The sequence below is a fragment of the Marmota marmota genome, unplaced genomic scaffold, assembly GCF_001458135.2.
Source record: "Marmota marmota marmota unplaced genomic scaffold, marMar, whole genome shotgun sequence".
NCBI classification, from domain to species: Eukaryota; Metazoa; Chordata; class Mammalia; order Rodentia; family Sciuridae; genus Marmota; species Marmota marmota.
The window spans coordinates 9,123,553-9,147,576 of record NW_026000119.1 but is presented as its reverse complement, the minus strand read 5'-3'; the positions used below and the strand labels follow the sequence as shown (position 1 = coordinate 9,147,576).

At 35.1% G+C, this 24,024-nt stretch overlaps 2 protein-coding genes and 1 non-coding gene across 3 annotated transcripts; 1 reads left to right on the top strand and 2 right to left on the bottom strand.

The window, feature by feature from the left end:
* Positions 1 to 489: 489 nt before the first annotated feature.
* On the bottom strand, positions 490 to 2,958 carry Cxcl10 (C-X-C motif chemokine ligand 10). The gene is made up of 4 exons (XM_015499282.2): positions 2,805 to 2,958; positions 1,955 to 2,081; positions 1,641 to 1,730; positions 490 to 1,372 (listed from the first exon to the last, which is right to left on the bottom strand). Exons 1-4 carry the CDS (start codon positions 2,863 to 2,865, stop codon positions 1,354 to 1,356), a joined length of 297 nt encoding a protein of 98 aa, XP_015354768.1. The 5' UTR covers positions 2,866 to 2,958; the 3' UTR covers positions 490 to 1,353.
* Positions 2,959 to 11,737: 8,779 nt separating this feature from the next.
* Cxcl11 (C-X-C motif chemokine ligand 11) lies at positions 11,738 to 13,828 on the bottom strand. Its single transcript, XM_015499191.2, has 4 exons — positions 13,658 to 13,828; positions 12,837 to 12,963; positions 12,664 to 12,736; positions 11,738 to 12,447 (listed from the first exon to the last, which is right to left on the bottom strand). The coding sequence occupies exons 1-4, from the start codon at positions 13,716 to 13,718 to the stop codon at positions 12,406 to 12,408; spliced, it is 303 nt and encodes a 100-aa protein (XP_015354677.1). The 5' UTR covers positions 13,719 to 13,828; the 3' UTR covers positions 11,738 to 12,405.
* A 3,603-nt stretch (positions 13,829 to 17,431) lies between these two features.
* On the top strand, positions 17,432 to 17,535 carry LOC125611086. The gene has a single exon (XR_007341211.1). It is a non-coding gene; the product is annotated as a U6 spliceosomal RNA (small nuclear RNA).
* The last annotated feature ends 6,489 nt before the right edge of the window (positions 17,536 to 24,024 follow it).

Genomic DNA, 24,024 nt, shown 5'->3' with positions numbered 1-24,024 from the left:
AGGAATCTTTATATATCTTAGACATTAATAATTTCTCAACTGAATCTGTTGCAAATATCTTCTTAGTAACTAATTGGATGTGGGAAGTGAGGGAGTAGTAGTAGTATAGAAGTATTTCTGTTTCTGGTTTGGGAACTGTGTGGATGATGTGCAGTTTTCAACTAGGACATTAGAGTAGAAGAAACAGATCTAAGAGAGAATAAATTTGCAATATTTTGTAATTTGAAGTCCCTATAGAATGTTCAGAGGGAGTTGTTGCATAGAAACTTGGTTATAGTGGTCTGAAACAGACCAAGGTCTCTCATACTACATTGCTTATATAGGAATCTTATATAATGGGCCTTTCAGGAGACTAAAGTTGGAGAGAGTGTGGTAATTCTCCAACTCGTTTGTCTTCTACTCATCCCAGCTTCTCCAAGCCATGGATTTTCCAATATAAGCTCCTTATGAAATAAATGTTCCAGTCAGAGACCCACAAGACACTTCATCTTAGTGATAATTACTTTATTACCTTTATGGTCTTACAACAGTTATGTAATCTTTTTTAATATTTCCAGGACAGCACATCATTTTTGTTTTAAAAACCATTCAACACATTTGTCTTATATAACATGCAAAGCATATACCTAGATTTTAAAATGTCCATATTAACTCATTGGTCTGTAGTATTTAATTATACAAATTATATTAGTTCATATACATTGAAAACAATATAAAAATATATCTCTAAGAACTCCTTTTACAGTCTTTCATTAAATAACAATATTTACACATAATTTCCAGGCATATCCAACTTCCTGTAGGTATTTGGAATTATGTGTATGTAACCACTGAAAAAATATGAATTCCTGGGGGGGGGATGACAATAAAAACCCACGAAGTAAAGATTATTCATTAATAAGCAGATTTTATACCTTTGGTTGCATACCTTTAGTTATTTAAGATTTTGATAAAGCCAGAAGTCAAAAGGATCCCTTAATAACCCTTAGCAGATAGGATAGGTGAGGAAAGTGTCAGTAGCAGGCTAGGACTTGGCACATTTGCTAGGAAGGTAGCACCTCAACATAGCTTATAGTGTAGTGCCAGGACAGAGTCATTATTAGTTATTAGAGCTATTACTAGCTATTAGTAATAGCGCTAGTAACTCTTACTACTAGAGAAATATCAGCTCAGGAGAATAAACCACAGGAGGTATAGCAGCTAATTTGATGACTGTCGTTGGTCACTTTTCAGGAGAACTACAAACCAGGAACAGTTAGAATTTAACATACACTCTCTGTGAGGAAGTAATAGAAATATCTTCTTTGTGGTCCATCTTTATCAGCACTGCAGTGATTTTGCTTATCTCTGGTTTCAAGATGATCTTTTAGACCTGTAAGAAGAGAAAAGGAATATAAAAGTTGTCTAGACTCTGGAATTAGTCTGGGTTCTGCTTAAAATACACTGAGTATATAGATAACCCAAAGATCCTCAGGTAAAGCATGAGCTTCACATCTGAGTAAATGCAGGTAGAAAAAGGCATGATAGTAACATACGTTTAACCCAAGGGTCGCACAGTAAAGCCCAATGCAAACATTGCTAACTTCCCAGGATTTCCATTCCCTAAAGAGCAGTTGTTCTGCAAGCAACAACAAACCTACCTTTCATTCCTAAGTGCTTTCAGTAAATTCTTGATGGCTTTAGATTCTGGATTCAGACATCTCTTCTCCCCGCTCTTTTTCATTGTGGCACTGTAGAAGTAAGTAGGAGTAAAAATATTTAAAACAATGTTGAGGCTACAAAGTAGATGGAATACACAGTTCCAAAGTCAGACATCTAAGTTTCACTCTAGATATTTTCCTCTGCTATACAATAGTGTTCATGACAAACCCTTTACTGATCTTTTGTGATAATCATCACATGTTTAAAATACTTTACAACCAGGGAGGTGACCCTCAGATGGAATTTTACTCACATGATCTCAACACGTGGACAAGATTCACTTGCAGGAATAAGTTCAAGTTTTTCTAATGATTTTGGATTAACAGATCGATTACTAATCTGGATGCAGTTGCAGCGTGTTGTTCTTGAGAGAGGCATTCCTGCAGGAAGAGCGACAAGATGGCAGGGAAAGTTAATACAGGTCTCATAAGACATGTGGATTGGTAGTATTTAGTGGAATCCTATCCCTATATTGTCATATAGTCACTTAATCTGAGGGGGAACGTTTCCTATTGTAACACAGCTCTAAATGATATAATAGCTGATTATCTTGAAGAGGGGAATTGTAACTTGTTGATTATAAAATCCCCCTTGGGCACAGTTCATGTAATGGAGCAAGGTTAGCTAGGTAAGGAGTATCTGTGTCTTATCCTCTCCTCATTTCCTCACATTTTTTCTATCCTCCTTTTTTTTTGTACCAGGGATTGAATCCAGGGATGCTTAACCACCGAGCCACATTCCCAGCCCTTTTTATATATTTTATTATGAGACAGGGTCTTGCCGAGTAGCTGAGGCTGTATTTGAATTTGAGATCCTCTTGCCTCAGCCTCCTGAGTGGCTGGAATTACAGGCATGCGCTACCTCGACCAGCTTCTCCCTTTTTTTTTATCTTTTCCTTCACTTCCTCTGTCCCTCTTTTTTAAATTCTACTTGTTTCTCTTACTTCGGTCATATAAACTGTGACCAGAGGTAGTAATCTCTGCTTATTTCCCTCTCATTTTTAGACACACACTGAAACTTGAAAATATACTATTTCTATATAGAATTTATACCCAGTCCTGCTTTATGATTTCATAAATTAAATATTCCTTAATATTTCTTACCTTGAGTTCCACTGAGAGTAAGAAAGATGAGGCAAAAAATAAAAACAGCACTTTGGTTCATGGTGCAGAGACCAGAGGTTCCTCTGTAGTAGGCTCAGAAAGTTTAAGCAGTTGAGGAGTGTCTCTTAAAATGTGGAGCTGGTGTGCAGTATTTATATGCAAAGGCATTTTCCCTCCCTAACTCTGATTGGATAACAATTGACTCAGCAAAATCTGCTGGCTAGTCTTTGGGGAAGTCCCCTGTTGCAAAATCAAAGGAATTATTTGTATTTATTATGGCCTCTGAGTTATGGAATTTCCCCCTGTCCTCTCTTTTCAGTGAGTTAGGTTTCACTTTCCAAAACATAAACTGTTTCTTGAAAAACAGATCTTTATTGCATACAGAAATAGTTTTTTTTAATGGACATTTAATTCTCACATTTGCCTCCTGTAAAATATCAAATTAATCTTTAAGTCAAAGTCCTAAGTACAATTTTTAAGTAAGTGGGCCTTAATGTGTTTTGCATCATTCTTTTTAATTTTTTTCCTATATGTTACATTGACAGAGGCATCCAAGTCAGGAAATCCTCTGGGCAGTAGTAAAAGAAACCATTAATGCTGAGGGCAGGAAACCACAGTTCCTTTAGGGACAGAGCAGGGCAGAGATTCCATGAGGAGGAAGGGAGGGAGGGAGTTAGGGTAAGAGGGAGAGAGGATTGTCTGCATTCTCCAATACTGTGTCCATCTTAATTTGACTCAATAGGCATGAATGGGAATATTTTACGTTATTTACTGTTACAGGTTTCAGAAGCATTATACATTGCCATTTTCTCCCATAGTTACCCTGCAAAGAAGGTAGTAAAGTTATTTTCATTTCACAAATGGAAGAATAATCTTGAGAGGTTTGATGTTTGTATTAGGTTACAAACTGGTTGCCATCCATTTATTGTATTGTAACTGGTACATTTTTCCAGTATTTATTTTAAATTTTTGTGATTACTTTCACAGAAGTATATTTTAATAGTCTCTTACTTCTCATTAATAGCAGTTTTTCATCTTTTGTAGGTGAGTTAATTTTGGGTAATAGCAAGTTATATCTGATGACAGGTGATTTAGCTGAGCAGTGCCCTTTGATCAAGTACTAAAAAGTTGGTCTTGGACAAGGTAAAAGATATAGAATTGGCAAATTTCAAAGAATTCCATAAATACGTTGGCCATTTATAATATCATTAGAATAAATGAATAGCCTCCAATGTAAATATTTTGAGAGAAACACTAGTCATTTGGATATCTGATTTCTGGTGTGTTAAAACAAGTTTCATTTTTTTAGAGTCAGTCCCTGAATGAAAATATCATAAGATGGTATCTAGAATGGTGTGAGGAAAGGATTCATAGCTATAATAGTGTTATTATAGCTATGAGGAGATAAATTGAAAATGGAGTATGATTAGAAACAGACCTTGGGAAAACAGCTTGAGACAAGAGGGAAATAAATCGATTTAATACAGGATTCAGCTCCAGGAGACAACTTCAAAGAAAAGGGGAAAAAAATATGTCAGCCATTGAGCTGATAACAATGATAACTGAAATTAGCACAGTTTCAGCTGGATAATAAATAGAGATAAAACTCGTGTTTCTTAGCATTCAGTAGTACTTGATGGTTATTACAGTAAATGACAATACAAAGCATGTGATAGCCATATAGTGGAACACATGATAGACCTGACAGTTGAAATTTAAGTATCTGAAGGATATTGTGGGTGTGGGTTTTTTTGCAAGTGGCAACCAGGTGTCTGTCAAATGCAGGCATCACCCTGCAATAGTGAGGCAGTTGATACTGGAAATCTAGAAAAATATATGGGTAGTCTTTCATAGACAGGTAGGATACAACATTTTAGGGATAGGCTATGAAATAGCGTTGATTCCATTCTAGATCATGTCAGTGTACCTGGCAGGTACTGGTACAAAACTTGGCATCAGATGCTGAGAATGAAGCCCATATCTACAAACTGGGCACACATGACACTTGGAACCTCAAATGTAGGAAGTTCATCATCAGAATAGGGAGTGGGCTGCCATTTGAAGCAGGTGGAAATGCTAGAGCGCTAAATACTAGGTTAATCTAGGGACTAGAACAGAACTAAACTTATAAGTAGTTAAGTCAGTGGGTTTTGCTGTGATAAACTGGAAGGGCAAAAGGAAGAGCAATGAGACAGGGGTCCACAGAACCTAGATTTTCATCTAGCAAAATGGATTTGCTTCTGATGAGAGAAAAGCTTAGGAAAGATAGAGACATGGCAGGGTCTTCCTGTACCTGTGTGCAGAATAAAAATTGGACTGTGACTAAGAATGTCAAATATTTCAGAGATATCCCTGACAGCATGAATGGAGAAGTTCTGAACATTTAGACATTAAACAATTAAAAAGATATATGGAGGGCTGGGGATGTGGCTCAAGCGGTAGCGCGCTCGCCTGGCATGCATGCGGCCCGGGTTCGATCCTCAGCACCACATGCAAAACAAAGATGTGTCCGCCGATAACTAAAAAATAAATATTAAATAAAAAAAAATCCTTCATTTAAAAAATAAATAAATAAAAAATAAAAAAATAAATAAAAAGATATATGGAAATATTTTCACTTTTGATAGCATCTAAGTTCTCAGCCTAGATGCTGTCTAATAACAAAGTAAAAGGATATTTGAGGCAGAAAGTTGATAAGTGAACTAAAAATATTTTCTTAAGGAGCAAATATTTCTTATTGATATTTTATTTGCTATCTTATTTTTTATTGGGACATTATAATTATGAGGTTAATTGTTGGTTGATTTCATTCCATTGAATTGATTTTTAAACATTACATAGCATAAACGGAATTAGGCATTTTTTGAAATGCTTTATGAATATTGACTCATTTAATCTTTGTAATAAGTAACTCTGGCTCCATGTTCTCAGCCACTTTTTAATGTATCTTCTGGAGAGAAAATATTGTTTTTAATTTGGATTTCTGATTTCCATTGCTTCTGTTTAATTAGCTGGAATAATTTTTGAGATTATTTTGGTGCTTCAGGAATTAAACACCTATTATACAGTGGAGAAAAAAACAGTGTCTTTAGTAAGCAGTACTGGCAAAACTGGATATGCATATGGAAAAGAATGAAACTAGATCCCTTCCTCTTACCATACACAAAAATCAACTCAAGGGCTGGGGTTGTGGCTCAGCGGTAGAGCGCTCGCGTCACACGTGCGAGACCCTGAGTTCGATCCTCAGCACCACATCCAAAAATAAACAAGTGAAATAAAGGTGTTGTGTCCAACTACAAAAAAAAAAAATCAACTTAAAATGGACCAAAGACCTAAATCTTAAACATGAAATTACTGTAAGAAAATAGGAGAAACACTTAAAGACAGTTGGTTAGACAATGATTTTTTTGGATAGGACCTCAAAAGTACAGACAACAAAAGTAAAAATAGACAAATGGGATTACATCAAACTAAGAACCTTCTATACAGCAAAGGAGTCAATAGAATTAAGAGCCTACAGAATGGAAGAAAATATTAGCAAATGGTACATCCAACAAATAATTAAAATCCAAAATATATAAGGAACTAAAAAAAGCTGAACATCAAAATAAATCAAACAATCCAGTTTAAAAATGGGCTAAAGCATTAAGCAAATACTCTTCAAAATAAGGCATACAGTGGCCAAAAAATACATGAAAAAAAGCTCAATTTCATTCATCATCGGAGAAATGCAAATCAGAATCACAGTGAAGTATCATCTCATCTCAGTTAGAATGTCATTATCAAAAATACAGGAAATAACAAATGCTGGCAAAAATTTGGAGAAAAGGGATTTTTATTAGGTCCCTAACCCAGGGACATTATACTACAGAACTACATTCCCAGACCTTTTTATTTTATTTTGAGACAAGGTTGCCCAGGCTGGCCTTGAACCTTCCATCCTCTTGCTTCAGTCTCCCAAGTAGCTAGGATTATAGGCATGTGCCATCATACCTGGCACAGAGGAAAGCGTACTGATTTATGCCAAAAGTGCTTAGAAGATCTAGTATTCAGAAAAAGCAAACAAAAAAGCCTGAGATGAGCCTCAAACTTAAGACAAGTGGCCAGGAGAGAAAAACATACACAATAATAGAAATGGCACAGAAAATAGTGTAGAACAAAGTCAGCCAAGCAGTCAGGAAGGTTAATAGAGTTTAATTGGTATGGCATTACCTTGTCAGGATTCAGTAGATCTGGTCTTCATTTTTACAGGTTCAGAAATGCCTGTTTTTCCTAATCGAGAGTTACATATGTTTTCAGAGAGTTACTTATGTAAATTAAATCTATAAGAGACTAAATGCAAATTAAAGGCACTTCACTAGTTTGTAATGAGTATGTTCCTACTCATAGTTGATTCTGGTATCTAGATTATCCTTTTCTAGGATCAAAGTCCCTGGAAGTTGAACTAGCAATCAATACATTGCCTGGTGAGAATAGAATCAAAACAAAAGATCCTTTTCTTCTTGTTTTGAATGGGGGTCTGCTTGGGAGAGAAATCCTATAAATATGATCAATGTGGAAAATGTTTAGAAAAAAAAATCAAACTTACATAGACATTAGCCACTATTACTTATTCTACCTACAACCAGCCCTTGCATGGATCATTTGAATAAAAATCTTAATGATAGATCTTTTTAAATTTATTTTTCTATCAATTCTTGCAAGGCTTTTGGCAGATTCACTTTCCTGGTATTTACTGATCCAAGTCTAGTTTTGAAAGAAAATGAGAGTTAAGAAAATACCTCATTTCAGTTTCAGTTTCAACTGTTTATCTTAAGCCTCTGATTATGACATCAGGCCCCAAACAAAGCAAAACAAAAAATAGTCTGCCCTGACAGGCTTGTTAGGACAGATGGGGTTGGTGGGGAGAGCTTTCTGAGAAACTACTATGCTTAGAAGAAATTTCCTAAAAAGTGAGCAGAAAGAAGAACTTTAGTAGGCTGGAAATTCCCTCAGCTGGGATAGGGTACTCTGGTAAATATGGGAGAGGAGGACAAAGGAGAACTTGATAGTTTTGACTTTGAGCTCTCAAAACATTCCCTTAGCTGCTCAGTTTATATTTTGAATTACCATGTATCTCAACCTGCACAACTTGAGCAGAGAGCACAGACACAGTGTGTGTGTGTGAAAGTGAATAGCTAGATCTTTATAATCATCATACTTGGAAGGGCTGAGAATAGTTTCTGTTCAGATACATTTTAGACCATGCAAAGTTTTAACCTTCCTCACACTTGATGGGATGAAGGAGATGGTCTAGGCATGTAGTATGTAGTTCTATCGTTCACTTGTTCTCTGATCTTGGACAAATTAGATCTGTGTGCGTTTCAGGGTATTTTTGTTTTGTTTTGAATCTTCAAGTGAACATTTTAATACTAATCCATCTACCTTTCAGGTTATTTTAAAGATGATAGTAGATTAAGGTTTTTTTAAAAAAAAGTTTAACGAATTTTTCACTGGCCAGAATTTCAGAAATATAGCCATCTCTCTGGCAATGAAAAGCATTCTTTTTGGATGATGCCATTTTTCTTGCTCAGTCGGCCTGACCAGTATCAACAGGAGTATGTACCAGATTTGAAAGGAAACAGAGGATACTTGTACTTGTGATTTTGAAACGATTTTAAAGATTTTACTTAGAGGCCTAGGCAGGATTAAAGGAATCAATAAGGGGATGTCAAAAATGTTCAATAGAAAGCTGTTTTTGTATCTCAAAGGCAAAGTAGAGAAGCCCATTGCATATTAACACAGATAGCATACTTTTATGAAAAAAGTTTGAAAAGCCACTTTGTTTTAGTTTTGCAAATACAGTGTATTATTCATTTCTTTTTTCACCATTACTACCTTAGGTTAGCCCTTATTTTTTTACTGTGGTAATATACTCCTAACATAAAATTTCCTTTTTAGCCCTTTAAAAGTATACTACTAGTGGAATTAAGTGCATTGTCAGTGTTGTGTAACTATCACCATAATCTAGTGCCAGGACTTTTTTTTATCACCTCAAACAGAAACCTGTGTCTATTTAGCAGTCATTACCCATTAAACCCTCCCCAGAGCCCCTGCCAGCCCCTGATCTACTGCCTAATTTTTAAAGATTTTCCTATTCTAGATATTTAATGTAAAATGGTATCATATAATATATGATCTTGTTAGGAGCTTAGCTCAGTGGTAGATAGAACGCTTGCTGACTTGCGCGAAGCCCTGTTTGATTCCCAGAACTGCAAAAACAAACTATGGTTTTTCGTGTCTGGTTTCTTTCACTCAGCATAATGCTTTTAAGATTCATCCATATTGTAGGACTTATCAGAACTTCATTTCTTTTTATCACTGAAAAATATTCCATTGTGTGTATATTTCACATTTTGGTTTTCCATTCATCTGTTGATAGCTATTTGGGTTGATTCTATCTTTTGGCTGTTGCTTAGTGCTGCTATGAACATTAGTGTACAAGTGTTTTGTTTTTTTTTTAAACCTTTAGATATATGCAAAGGAGTGGAATTGCTGGTTCATGTAGCAGTTCAGTTTAATTCACTGCATAATGTCCTTATTACTTTTCATGTGTTTCTCCCAACATATGGGACAATACCAGGTGGCTCATTGATAATGACATTTGATAGCAATTAATTACTTTCTTTAACTTCAGTCCCTTTGATTAAATCAGTGTGGTATTAGCATGGCTTTCAAACACTTTGCTAACTGTTTTCATCTCCTTTTTAATAAATACAGGCTTAAGTTCAGAACCTTTGACATACAAAGCTATCTAGTTAGAATTTGGTATTTTTTTCTATACTTTGTGTTATCATTTTATTTCTATAGCATTAATATTGATTTCACATGGATAGCAGTGAAATTTTGCTTTTCCTGTAAATGTAAATGAAATAAAGAGGTACACAATTTGCAAAAATATTATGAAGATTGAACAGAGACATATTAAAGAATCTTAAAGATGGTATGAGAAAAACTTGAAATTTGGAAATAAAGACCTGAGCAATTGCAACATATTCCCAACTCATTTTCCCTTCCTCATTTGTTCCTACTTCAATCAGCCCTTTTTGTCATTCCTAGAATAATTTAGAATAACTTGGAATTAGGGTCATTCTCTCATTGGTGAATATTTAATGAATCCCCATTTTGTGCAGAATAAAAGGGAAAGGTTGTTTAGCTAGACATGATACTCCTTATCCTTCACTCCAACCAAATGAATCTAGTTACTATTCCAGAAAATCACCTTGTACTTTCTTACCACTGTGTATTCCTTCATACCATTCTGGGCTGTAAGTTCCTTTTCCCTTAGTTTCTATTACCATTCAATAGGGTCTGATATGTGCTAGGCATTGTACTGTGGAGTAGAAGAACTACGGTGGCTTTCATATTGAACTTGCCCTTGTGGGAAGAACAGATACTAAACAGAGAAATAATTCTTTTGTTACAATTGCAATAAATAATGTGACGAAAAGTAAAGAATGTTATGAAAACAAATAAATAGAACACCTAATCTAGTTGGGATTGAAGAGGTGGTTTCTTAGGCTTCTTGGAGAAAATGTCATTTAGGCTGAGATTTAAGTGAAAAGTGGGCAGAGAGAATAATGTTTTCAAAGGTACTGAGATGAGAGGAACCTTGCCTGGACTGTTATTTATTCATATATTTATTTTTCTATGAAGAAGTATAGGTATGTGCTATCTTCTCAATAATAATTCACTGGCCTATGATATATAATCTTATTTTTTTTTAAGTTAGCACACTTAGCAAGCAAGGAGGCAGGCCTGCAAGTCCAGCTACATGGGAGGTTGAGGCAGAAGGATTGTGAGTTTGAGGTCAGCCTGGACAACTTAGGGAAATGATGTATCAAAAAATAAATAAAAAGGACATGAGGTATAACACTGGTAGAGCACTTGCCTAATGTGCAAAAATATGGATTCAATTCCAGAACCTCAGAAACAAAAACAGAATGAGTCATGCAGCCTTAACTTAGTAAAATTAAAACTTTTAACGATATTTTTTAAAAACCACTGTACATAGACAAAGATTAGATTCTGATCTGAAAACTTTCCAAGGAATTTATATAGAAGTTCCATTTCTAGGTAGAAATTATTTAATATAAACATATTGCATAACTATATAGAGATATATCTAATTGTGATTCTATAACAAACATTTCATTTTTCAGATGTGGAGATTACTATAAAGAAGGCTTTATCAGTCAAGGATTTTGGCTAGATTAAGGAGAAAAGGAATTTAATTGGTTGTTGAAGAAACCACAGAAAGATTGGAGAATCAGGCTTGGAAAATGAACCAACGACCTAAGTAAGGGAGCTAGGTGGCAGGAAGGACTAGTCAAAGTCATGCTAGAGGGAGACACTACCATATGACTTTTGCTATTGCTGCTGCTTTTAATGATTTTCTTACTGGTAATATTTTTTGTGGGGCTAGCTGGAGTTTAAAGTATACAAGCTTGGTTGAGTCTTTGTTCTGGCTGAAGGGGAGATCTCTTCCCTTTGGCTTCTTCCTTTCAGCCTCTCACCAATACTCACCTAATAAGGAATCTGCTCCAAGTGAGTAGTGGGTTTTGGTCTAGGAAAACCCACACTCGAAGTAAAATCAAATAGCCTCCCTTTACAGATACCCATTAGAATGTATTTCTAAACAATTCTTCATGATGATAAATAGCTGTGTGCTACTGAAATATAAGGTAAAACTGCTAAAGATATCTCAAGTGTTCTGGAAAGTATATGATTTTTTCAGTTTTAAAAAGAGTTGTGGTAGCTTATTAGAGAAAGATGACTTTGTTTCTTTTCAGAGAAAAGCAATTTTAGGTATCCCTAAATTTTATAGTATAAGCATGACTAAAGAAATGAATGTATATTTTTCTAAGAAATAAAGTCACAGAAAGTAAAGATGATTGCCAGATATGCATATATTTATTTATTTTTCAGCATTTTACTTTGGTGGGCAAAAACATTTTATATCTAAAATATGTCCCAAGATTTTGCTGTTCTTTATAACTAATTTAAAACCCAAATGTACACTAAACACACATATTCTCTTTGCTTTAAAACATCTCTGAAAAAAAGTTGAAAAAAAAATCAAAGACCAATGCTGCTAATAATTATATTTGTGTGCTAGTCAGTTTCCTGTAGCTCATAATTTTATTTATGGTACATTTCTTGAAATACATAATACATAAGAAGTTTTTCCCTAGGTACTTATGTGTTACATGGGGAAAGAATGTGTAAGTTGTATGAAAAATTATTTCAGGAATGTTTTATTACACACATGGATGCTTTTGATTCAGGGGTTTGTCTCCAGTAATTAATGTCTCAATTATAACCAGAGTTAGTAATATGAAATATAGCTCAAGTACATACAGCTGCCTTTTAGAAATAGAATTGTTTTTACAATCACAGCAAAATAGTCACAAGAATCAAATTCCTCAAATGTTCTCTAACCTGACATACATGAATGTGTATTGCAACAGGCAAGAGGAAGTCAGTTTTCTATTGCAGAATTCATATGTCAGTAGCCAAAATAAAACTTGTTCTAGATTTTCAAATCCTCTTTTCCAGAACTTCATTTGTTTCGATATTTTAAAAAATTCTTTCTTTCAACTTGCTGTAATGAGAAAATGAGAGCTTTATTTACTAGACTATTCTCATTTCCTTGGGAATACATAAAAAACATACATCAGGAAAGGGATGCTATCATAACCAAGGCCCACTTTAATAGAATATTTCACATGAAATTATAGCAGAATCTTTCTGCTTTCTTTTCTCAGAAGCTCTTTCCTGAATAAAATAGATTCTAATATGGGAATAACAAGAAATTTACCTTGATTATAAAGCTTGCTTGCTTTGATCTGGGATTCAGACATCGTTGTCCTTTATGTGCTTTCAAGGTAATACTGTTAAGGGAAGATAAAAGTGAGTCTTAAACTTCACATGGGAAAATAAATAAAACAAAAAAGCTCCACCATTGTCATCTTCAGAAAGTGCATTACTTACATCACTTCAGTTTTGTTACAGCTGTTACTTGGGTAGATGACAGAGGCTTTCTCAATTTCTGTAAATTTCACTGCTTTTACTCCAGGGCCTATACAAAGACAACGTCCCCCTTTGAACATAGGAAAGCCTAGGACAGATCAGAATATTGATTAGTAATACATCTGATTGCAACATATAGTTATTATCCTGGTGGTGAATGTGAGAAGAGTTTTCATAAAAGATAAAGATTGTAGTTTGTAGTAATCTGTCAAATAGCCCTTGATACCAATGTTATTGGTAAAGGAGTTAAGTAAGATGTTGATTTTCTTTTGGAATTTGTAAAAAAGTCATTAAAAATAATAGGACAGGGCTGGGGATATAGCTCAGTTTGTAGAGTGCTTGCCTCACATGCACAAGGCCCTACCTTCAATCCCCAGCACCAAAAAAGAAGTAGTAGTAGTAATAATTATTATAGGAATATGAAAGACTTTTATTAAAGGAAGCTTGTTTGTCTGTTGCTTTTATACTTAAGAATTTTTCCAAGAAGTTAACATAATACCACTTAAAGTCTTCTTTACAAACATTTAAAGCTATTTGTCAAGCATCTTGTCAGATATTGTAGCAAAAAAAAAAAAAAATCCCATGAAGTTTATCATCTCTAGATTTAAGAGTCATCTCTAATGCCTTAAACATTTCCAACATTTTCTGTCAAAGCTATTAAGTAACTTCTAATATATGAGATTCAGTAAAAATTTACCATGTATTTTAGGATAAAAGTGAAAGAAAAGACATTGAAACATTACAAAAGGAGTTTATAGACTGAAGCAAAAAGTATCATATACCTTCAGTAATCGTAGCACAGACTATCACAGCCAAGACGATAGCCATGCCCTTCACATTCATTCTGTTTCTTTATTGCTGCTGCTGTTCGGCTTCACCTTTGGAACTCTTGGAGGGATTAGAAACACTAAACCTAAAAGGTAGTTCTTAATTGGTATATAAAGAGCATTTTATCCACCAGCCATCCTATTAGAGCAACTGGAATTTCCCTCCTTGAGTCATCTTCCTTTTTTGCTTCCAAGAGTTTCTATTTTATTCTCACCTCAGTGTCACTATCCCTTCCTATTTATTGTAGTATTGAAAGTGATATGAATTTGAAAGCACTTGATAAAGAGGGCATATACAGACAGTAACCAGCATTTCTGAAGGTAGTCTTTCCTAGAAATGCACTTAATTGTTAGACTTCCCTGGGCAGTGGGATTATGATTGCCATTCAGTCAGGAAGAAAGACTTTGTAGTTCAGTCCTTTCACCCTTTGCACAATATGCAAAAGAACATTCTTAAAAATATTTTAAAATCATTTGACTTTTACTTTTAAGTCTTAGTTGCTTATCATAGATAAGGCATATATTATTTTACATCTATAATGTCATGTCCAAAGAAGTATTCCTATACTTCTGTACTTGATGTTCATTTCCTTTTGCATTTTAAAGTTTTTTACCTTATGTACTTAGTATTTTACCTTTATGTACTTAGTATTTTAGCACTAAGTACATAAAGTTGTATGAATTGTGTTACGGATTGTAAAAAAATATTATCCTCTTTTTCACGTGATGTTTTTACAACTCTTAGATTATACTTGGCTGTAATCCCTATTTTCTTTTTATCCTTTCCTCTTAAGCTTTCTAAATCTATTTAAGTATGTCACTTGTGGACACCTAAAATCATATCCAAGAGATTTTTAAATGGGTGAATTTAATAAAGCATATTTACTATATAGCTGGTAATCTGTAATTTTAAAAAATGTTTTCTTGCTATTTTTTNAGTATCTGACACTCAAAAAGTATTAACTGCTATTATTATTATCTCTAATATTACAATGTTCTTTCTTAAATTGACATATCACATCTTACTCAGTATTAGCATAAGCATGCCCACTTAATAAAAGATTGGATAATATTGTTATATGATACAAAAGTATTTTAAAATTGTAATTGTGAATGTTAAAATAGTCTGTTCTTCTTGAAAATTTTAAGTAGTCTTGTGTACAAACACACAGCATGGTTTTAAAAATATAGCAAAACAATGGTAACTATTCTGTTTACCTAAAGTATTACACTGTCATGTAGCTTTAATGTTAGATAACTTCTTAAATAGAAATTTCTCTCCCTGCCTCTTCCCCCCAACCCTTCGTCTCATACTGAAGATTGAACCCAGGACCTCATATATGCTACACAAATTCTCTACCATTGAGCTGCATCTCTAGCCCTTTTTATTTTATTTTGAGGGTCTTAGGTTGCCCAGACTGGCCTCAAAATTGTGCTCCTCCTCCCTCAGCCTCCAGATAGTTGGGATTTCAGGCCTGTGCCACTACACCTGGCTAGTAATTTGCAATTAAAAAATTTAAAAGTCCCTAGAAAATTATATTATGTAACATTTTTTAAGATTATACATGGATACTGTGTTTATAGATACTTTAGGAAGAGGCAGGGCCGAAGACCAGGAGAGGAAAACAGTATCCTCCCTCCTCCTCTATAAGAAAGACTAATCCATAGTCCACAGGGAGGGTGCTGCTGCTACTTGTGTGTGACCCTAGAAGAGAGGAACTAATCCTACCCATGTGGGTATGGCCTTGTCTGCTTTTTCTTGGAGCCAAATCACAGAATGAATGCTGAGGAAAGTTTATTTAGTTCTTCGCTTCAAGCCTTCAAGCAATCCAAAATTATGCAGGGTTGGAAGAACAGTTGGTTTCATGCTGTAACCTTTTCACCTCATTTCCCTGAGCCATATAAAAAATAAGCCTTACTATGCTTTGGCTGGTGCTAATATAATGTATATGGGTGTTTGCTCCTTCCTTAACACACACTCCCTCTTCACTGCCTTTTCTTCCCTGTGTTCCTGCTTTACATTTTTTCCTGGAAAGCACCACCACTTTCTGTAGTTAATTTGCTCACCTAGTCATTCACTCATGAAATGTTTACTTTAGATATATGTCACATGCCTGGCCTCTTAAAGTTATGGATGATAGAGCATTGAACAAAACCAATCAAATTTCTTTTTGTATATTGTAAATTTTGACACTTTGCTGCCATATTGTATTGGCCTGATTTTTTTTTTAAAATATTTATTTATTTATTTATTTTAGTTTTCGGCGGACACGACATCTTTGTATGTGGTGCTGAGGATCGAACCTGGGCCGCACGCATGCCAGGCGAGCGCGCTACCGCTTGAGCCACATCCCCAGCCCAAATATTTATTTATTTATTTTTCGGTGGACACAACATCTTTGTTTGTATGTGGTGCTGAGGATCGAACCCGGGCCGCACGCATGCCAGGCGAGCGTTGGCCTGATTTTTGCTGACTCTGTAGACATGTGGGACCAAGTATGTCTTCAGGATTGATTCTGATTTGTAAATACGAAATACTCCTTGATATAACATGTAGATTTTCTTTCAGAACATTCCCTCATCTAGTAAGTCTGAGAGATCTCCTATTCTGATTATAAAATTTGGTTCGTCTAGCATGGAATGCACTTTCCTCTCCTTTTCTGAATCCTTTCATTCAAATCTGGATATCTTTGTGAAGTCTTACCTTTATGAAACTTTCTTGATATCATATTGCGCAATATGATTCTTTTAACTTCATAGAACTAATTGCCTTGTCTGTTTTATCCAGTAGAAATATAATACAGGCCACATAATTTTAAGTATTCTAGTGGCCACATTTAGAAGGTAAAAAGAAACAGATGAAAGTAATGTAAATGATATTTTTAATCTAAAATATGAAAACTAGGGCTGGGGATGTGGCTCAAGCGGTAGCGCACTCACCTGGCGTGTGCGGGGCGCTGGGTTTGATCCTCAACACCACATAAAAATAATAAAGATATTGTGTCCTCCTAAAACTAAAAAAAATAAATAAATATTTTAAAAAATAAAATAAAATATGAAAACTACTTCAATGTGTAAACAATATAAAAATTAAATGAAATATTTTTATATTCTCTTTTTTAGTACTAAGTCTTTGAATTGAACTAGCCACATTTAAAATGCTCTGTAGTCATTTGTGGTTAGTAGTTACAGTATTGGACAATGGGGATCTAGTTATTAAAGACTAGGTTAGATACTGTGAATTTTTTTTTTCCTTAAAGACAGTTCTGCGTTTTTCCCAGTTTTCTTCTTTTCCTCTCTTCCCTAAATTAGTATGCCTCATTGTTCATTTTCTTTTGATTAAATGCAAAAAAAGATTAAGCTACATTCTCTTTTTAGTAGTGTTGGCCTCTGTTGTTGTTCCCGGAATTGGACTATTTTCTGTTTTATATTCCTAGGTCTACCCCTTCAAATAAGTTTCCTTTCAATTTAAAGGAGCATCCCAGGAAATGAATCTAGTTTCCATAATTAATCACCAGAGTTTTTTCCAGCTTAAAAATTTCATAATCTGTGACTCATCTAAAGTATTAGCAATGCTGCCAAATTATTCACTTAATGTAAAATTTTACAATTTGCTGGGGCGAGGATCAGTGATATAGCACTTACCTAGCATGTCTGAGACCCTAAGTTTGATCCCCAGCATGGGGTTGGGGAGTAGGGAGTTTTAAAGTTCACTTAAAGATAATTCCCATGCTTGCTTCAGCAGCATATATTCTAAAATTAGTACAATATAGAGATTAGTATGACCCCTGTACAAGAATGACATACAAATTCATAAAGCATTTCATACTTTTATGTATAAAAAATGATCAACATTCCTAGCAGAAAGGGAAATGCAAATGAAAACTACACTGAGAATTCCTCTCATTCCACTTAGAATGGCAATCATCAAAAATACAAATAATAATAAATTCAGACTAGGATGCAGGGAAGAAGAAATACTTGTACACTGTTGGTGAGACTGCAAATTAACATAACCACTATGGAAATAAGTATTGAGATTCCTTAAAATAAGACTAGGAATGGAATCACCATGTGACTCAGCTATCCCACTCCTTCATATCTATCCAAAAGAACTAAAGTAAGCTTACTGTAGCAATAAAGTTAGGGAATCAGACTAGTGTCTGTCAAAAGATGAATGAAGCTGGAGCGAGAAGCGAGGCAGGAGGATCATGAGTCCAAAGCCAACCTCAGCAACATCAAGGCGCAAAGCAACTCAGTGAGTCCCTCTCTCTAAATAGAATACAAAAAGGGGCTTGGGATGTGGCTCAGTGGTCGAGTGCTTCCAAATTTAATTCCCAGTACCAAAAAAATAAAAAGATGAATGAAAAAAATGTGGTATGTGTACAAAATAAGAGTTTTGCTCAGCTATAAAGAACAACAAAACTATGCTATTTGCTGATAAATGGCTAGAACTGGAGATCATCATGTTAAGTGAAATAAATAAGGCAGACTCAAGGGTCAAATGTATGCCCTCATGTGCAGAAGCTAGAGAGGAAAAAAAGAATAAAAAAGGGATCTGATGAAAATAGAAGGGAGATCAGTAGAGGAAGGAGATGGAGACCAAGGCGGGTGTGGGGAGGAGGAGGAAAAAGAGAGGAGAGGTACTAGGGAATGAAATTGACCAAATCATGCTAGGTGCATGTACAAATGTATCACAATGAATTTCACTTTATGTATAATTATAATGCACCAATTAATAGAAAAAAACAGAAGGGTTCCTCCAGTGCTCCGTATATTTGTGGTTTTGGGCCCCGGAGCATTGGGGGAAACCAATAGAGTCGAGGAAGGGGGGGTCAGGAGCGGGAGGGAAGGGGAGATACTGGGGAAGTAAATAGATCAAATTGTTATATGCATGTATGAGTATGTCACAATGAATCCTACTATTATGTATAATTATAATGCACCAATGAAAACATTTAAAAAGATAATTCCCAATTCACCATTCATTAGGTCGCTAAATAATATATTACCTGCAAAAACAAATTAAAAAATTAATATCAAGAGTATTTAGTTCACTTGTTAAAGAAAAATGGACTAGAAATGGAAACTAGTATTTCCATTTATTATAAATCAGCATGATTTAACAGAATCCAGTTTGAGTTTATAGGAGGCAGATGACTCACTCCTGGAGCAGATGTCACCTGAAATAATGTAAATAGAGTGAACAGATTGATGTTGAATCCTGAACTCTTAAAAATACAGTACTTGCAGTACTTGGTGCTCTTTTACAAAGAGGTTAAGGAATTTAGAGAGTTGCTAGTGACGTTTTTTGAATCCTTCATACAATACTACTTTTGTGATTTTCTTATAACATTATTAACCTATTTGTCTTAGAAGTCAGACAAATTCCTCTATTCAAGCCAGTCATTAGGCACTGCTAAGGCTATATTTCCCACAAAAGCTTGAAATATAATTGTTTAAATAACAAAAAATCTCTTAAGGCATTGAAGACTAGTGCATGTTTTATTGCTATTGTAGAGTTCCAAGGTTTTCATTTTGAATAAGACTGTTTGTGAGCCTGAACTTAATCTCTTTCCACGACTTTGACATATGAAGACATTTTCAAAAAACTGTATTCTGCTAATGCAATCTGGTATGTGAGAATAAGGTATAAGAGAGCTCATGTTTCATAAGGAAAACTTCTTTCTTGATATGTGCTCCCCCAAACATTGCAATCTCAAATGCATGTACAAAAAAAAAAAAAAAATGGACTGGTTTTCCATCACCTTACCAACCTTCCATGCTTAAGAGAGCCACTGCTAGTCAACTACCTGTCTTTTCCTTGTTGGCATGCCAGAAAGGGATGGAATCAAAACTATCACACACCTCATAGGAGAGATTACTGAACTCTGTATCAAATTTCTTATGTTAGAGGAGAGACATTTATCTGTACTCTGAAAGATGTACTTTGGAATAACTTTTTAGCTTCCATGATTGAAGGTTTGAAGACTAGTTACTGATACCTATTCTTGCTGATCACATGTAAGCTTCTGTATCTTGTTCCTAGAATTGGATGATTTCTCATTGGCTTAATTAGATTTATTTCAAAGGAAAGATATCCCTAAACAATAAACTGCAGTAGGTTAATTAAAATACTTCCCTTTCATTTTTGGAAATTGGATGATTAAGAACATCAATCTGTTGTTCTTCTGAAAAAGCAATGTTTTTCTGCTTCTTTGAAACAAGAATAATTATCAAATAATAGCCATTATTTGCTTTTTTTTAACCTGACAAAGCAGAGTATATAAACATTGTTCTAACTATAACCAAGTTTATTTGCCTTGGAATTTTACTTTATTAGAATATAATTAACAAGTGTCAAAAGAAAAGCTACTTGATATATTATTCTTACAGTAATTCAGAAAGGACAACAAAGAACGTGAGTTTGAAAACTAATTTCTTTCCTTTAGAATTTTAGGTAAAATTCAAAAACCACATATGTAGAAACTAAGAACACAGAAGAAATGTCAGGCTTATTGTCTAGACTAATCCCTTTTCCTTGTCCTCTACACTCCTCAAAGAATGTTTGCTGTCGTTTGCATGTATTTGAGCCAGGAGGAATGTGTAGTACAGAACAACTTCAGTATCTCCATAAACTTCAGAGAAACTGTTTTTCTCATAACAAAGGCAGCTCTATGCATGGCCTTCAGTTGGCCACCTAGAAAATGACTGCAGTTGACAACTGCTGGGGCAATGTGGATGTTCATGTTAATTTTTCAAGTTGGGAAACAACATGCCTATTGTTAAGGGATAGAAACATGCTAGAGATTAGCCATGAACAACTTACAAACAACTAACTGAAGGAAGCTTGGCTCTTAGGGGAAAATTGTGTAGTAGCTTCATTTACTGTTTATTGCTTCTGTTACTCAGAAAAGCTGGAAGGGAGGGGAAAATAGATCCAGCTGATATTATTTCAGGTTTAGTTTGAAACAGTAATACACAAAAGGATCTTGCCTGGAGAGATGAGCCCTACATGTGAAAGGTAGAAGAGCTATGTCTGTTATGTCTGCAAGGTATGAAGCTGCACCAGATTTGTTAAGTTTATTTTTATAGAATATAAATGACTGTTTATAAGGAGCATTTCAATATACATGATTTGCTAGTTTGAACTTAAGTAGACTTAATGTTTTAAATAGGAGGTACAGCTAGTAATGTCACAAAAAGGACTGGAAGGAATTTGTTGTTGTTGCAGTTTTTAAATTTCTTAATACTTAAATGACCTTCCTTCTTTTGGATTCAAGATAAGAACAACACCTAAATATTTAGAAAGGCTATTTTTTAAGGTTGGCACATTATGTTGAATATTGTTTTCTTTTTAAATAAAAAGCCAATAAAACATTCCTATCATTGTCTTGTTTCTAAGATTTCCCCAACATCCTGGTTCTACCTTAGAACTCATAACCTAGCTTTATTTTTGTTTCTTGTTTCTGTGCTCTTACTTGTTATATGTGAGTAGATAAACAGTAAAAAAGCATGGTCAGAGAACTACAGCTCTACTCTTCAACTCTATTTGCCAACCTTTACCTTGTATCTGTGCCAGTTGGTGGCTGGGTGTATGGTGGTAGCAGGATGGCTGGTGGAGATCATAGTTTTGTTTAATGTCTGCTGTGTTTCATAGTGTCTCATTGGTGCTTAACAATTCTTAAGGATGGGCACATTACCCACTTCTTAAAGAAGAAAATGAAGTGTCAAAAGATTATATAACATAATCTTAAATCATAGAACATATTTAATAAGAAGCAGAGTCGGGACAACAGCAATGAAAAAGTTCCCTTTTTTTGTGTTGAAATGGGAAGGAAAAGGCAACCTCAGAGGTCTAATTATATAATTCTCAGACCCAGGCCTCCCTGGAAAATAGGAAATGTAGAAGGAGGCTAGAGTGGATTAGTGTGGAACCATTTGAGAGACATAGAATCTGAGGGTCCTGGTGAGAAAGCTGGAGAAGTTCTAGAGCCCTGTTTAATGTACATTTCAAATTATTATTGTATGACTTGGTAAAATTTGCCTTTAGTGAGTAATGTTTATCCTCTGTTTCCCCATTGTAACTAGCAGTAGTAACCCTTAGAAAGCCTCAAAACAGCCAATACTTATTCCAGGGATGGGGGAGAAAGCAAGAAGCCTGTGTTGTTTACAGTTAGCTGAGGAGGACAGAAACTTCTCCGAGGCAGCAGGAGAAATTGGTACAATAGGTAGCCAGCAGCAGGTCGACTCCTGCCTTAGAAACTTATACCAGATGAAGGCCCTGTGTCCTTTCAAAGGTAACAGGGAAGGATAGAGGAGGGGGCAAAGAAACTGCCTTGGGACTGCACCCTCATTCCCATCAATTCCTCCTACTACCTTTCCCTTCCTTTAACTTACATTCTAAATCCTTTCTTAGAGACCCAGTAACCATGTTGCCTCATCCCAAGCCTCTTATTTTCAGAGTCCTTGATATTTGAGTTTGCATGTTTAGAAGGATGCCAGACATCATCCCAGTTAATAGATTGAATTCTGTGAGGGTTAAACTAGCAGAAGGAAACTTTTACTTCTACTGGTGGAGCCTTTCCAAAATCTTGCAGGACCTAGCTAGAGCTGAATCTGGGAAGCCAAAGAGGCCTGTGAACATGTTCTAAAACCAAGAGCTCCAAAAAGGTTCCAAAAACTAGGAATCAGGGGTTAGGGAAAGAGAGAAGGTATCAGGTTTAGAGTAAGGGAGCAACCAGCTTGAAAGTTGTTAAGTATCAGAATTAGTGTTTAACGGCTACAGAGTAATTGTGGGTGGGGAGGACAGGTGTTAGATGTGTTTCAAGAGACCAGGAAAGGGGCAAAGTTCTTATTGCCCATTAGATTCAGAAGGGAGTAAATAAGGGAAAGAGATGTACTCCTGACATCTCAGATTGAGACCTGGAAGACACTTCTGATTATCATGAAAAAACAAAAATCAGCAACAGTGGGTCTTCAAATGAAATTTGAATTAGGTTCCATTGATAAGTGGGAAACCACTCTAATTCTTTAGAATCAGAGAAAAGGAGGCCAAACTTCAGTGTCATATTGCTTACGGAAATTTATTATGAAGATAATTTACCCTTAATTTAGAAAAAGAATAGTAATGCTTTGAAAGAATATTCTTTAGTTATTTTATAGACTGTTCCTCAATTTGGTTTATTTGATGTCTTCTCATAATTAGAATGAGGTTATTGATTGTTGGCATGAAAAACTACAAAATAATATTTTCAGTACATTATGTCAAAGTTCATAATGTTGATATGTGTTATTACTAGTGATGTTTACTTTGATCATGTTATTAAGTTTGAATTTTCTAGGAAGAACTGGTACAGATCAGAAGAGACTAAGAATAAATAACTAAATACAGTGTGAGTCCTAGATAGGACCATAGAAAAAGGACATTAATGGCAATGTATAGAGTGAATTTATATGAGATCTGAAGTTTAGTTAACAATATTGTACTAGTGTTCATTTCCTATTCTTGATAATTATACTATGGTTATAAAAGATGTTATCATTAGGAGAAGAGGAATGAGAGAAGTAAAGATAACTTATTTTCTTGATTTTGTATAAGTAAAAAATTAACTTAAAAGTTAAAATATAATGATATATAATACTTACATAGTGCTTATGATGATCATTTTGCTCTTAGAAACTATAAAAGCAAAAGTAACTTTATTTGGGACCCGAGAATTGCAGTGTGGGGGAAACACGGGTTCAGACAGATCTGAATGAATATTCTGAAGACATTCAGATTGTACATGACTTTTCTTTTTTTCCCTCTGGTACTTGGGATTGAACCTAGGGATACTTTTCCACTGAGCCACATCCCCAGTCCGTTTTATTTTTTATTTTGAGACAGGTTGCCTTTAAGTTGTTGAAGGTCTCCCTGAGTTGCTGAGGCTGGCCTTGAATTTGCTGTTCTCTTGCCTCAGCCTCCAGAATAGCTAGGATTATAGACATGTGCCACTGTGCCCAGCTATATGTGACTTTAAAATGGAAGGAGAAGCAGAGGACAAAGGAAACTCCACAAGTTACATGAAGAGAAAGGTGATTAGTGCAAAGAAGCTATCCTAACACTAATTTTTATATCAGTGATTGATTGCTAGGGCTATCTCTAGGTGTTAAGTTTGTTGGTTACTTGTGACGGTTGCTCTGCCGTTATCTCCAAAAAAGATATTAGTGCTTTGCAGGCTTTGGCATAGTTTAATGGTTAGTACTCTTGTTGCCGAGTTCATGGTTCACTTCCCAGGCAACTGCCTAATATGTGCAGAGATCTGGTTCTTCTAATGATC

Coding starts and splice junctions, on each gene's coding strand:
- Cxcl10 (XM_015499282.2), bottom strand. CDS start 2,865: ATGAACCAAAGTGCTGTTTTTATTTTTTGCCTCATCTTTCTTACTCTC. Junction 2,082..2,804: donor TACTCTCAGTGGAACTCAAG/GTAAGAAATATT, acceptor CTCTTCCTGCAG/GAATGCCTCTCTCAAGAACA. Junction 1,731..1,954: donor TGTCCACGTGTTGAGATCAT/GTGAGTAAAATT, acceptor TTACTTCTACAG/TGCCACAATGAAAAAGAGCG.
- Cxcl11 (XM_015499191.2), bottom strand. CDS start 13,718: ATGAATGTGAAGGGCATGGCTATCGTCTTGGCTGTGATAGTCTGTGCT. Junction 12,737..12,836: donor TGTAACAAAACTGAAGTGAT/GTAAGTAATGCA, acceptor TTCCCTTAACAG/TATTACCTTGAAAGCACATA. Junction 12,448..12,663: donor AAGCAAGCTTTATAATCAAG/GTAAATTTCTTG, acceptor TTCTCATTACAG/CAAGTTGAAAGAAAGAATTT.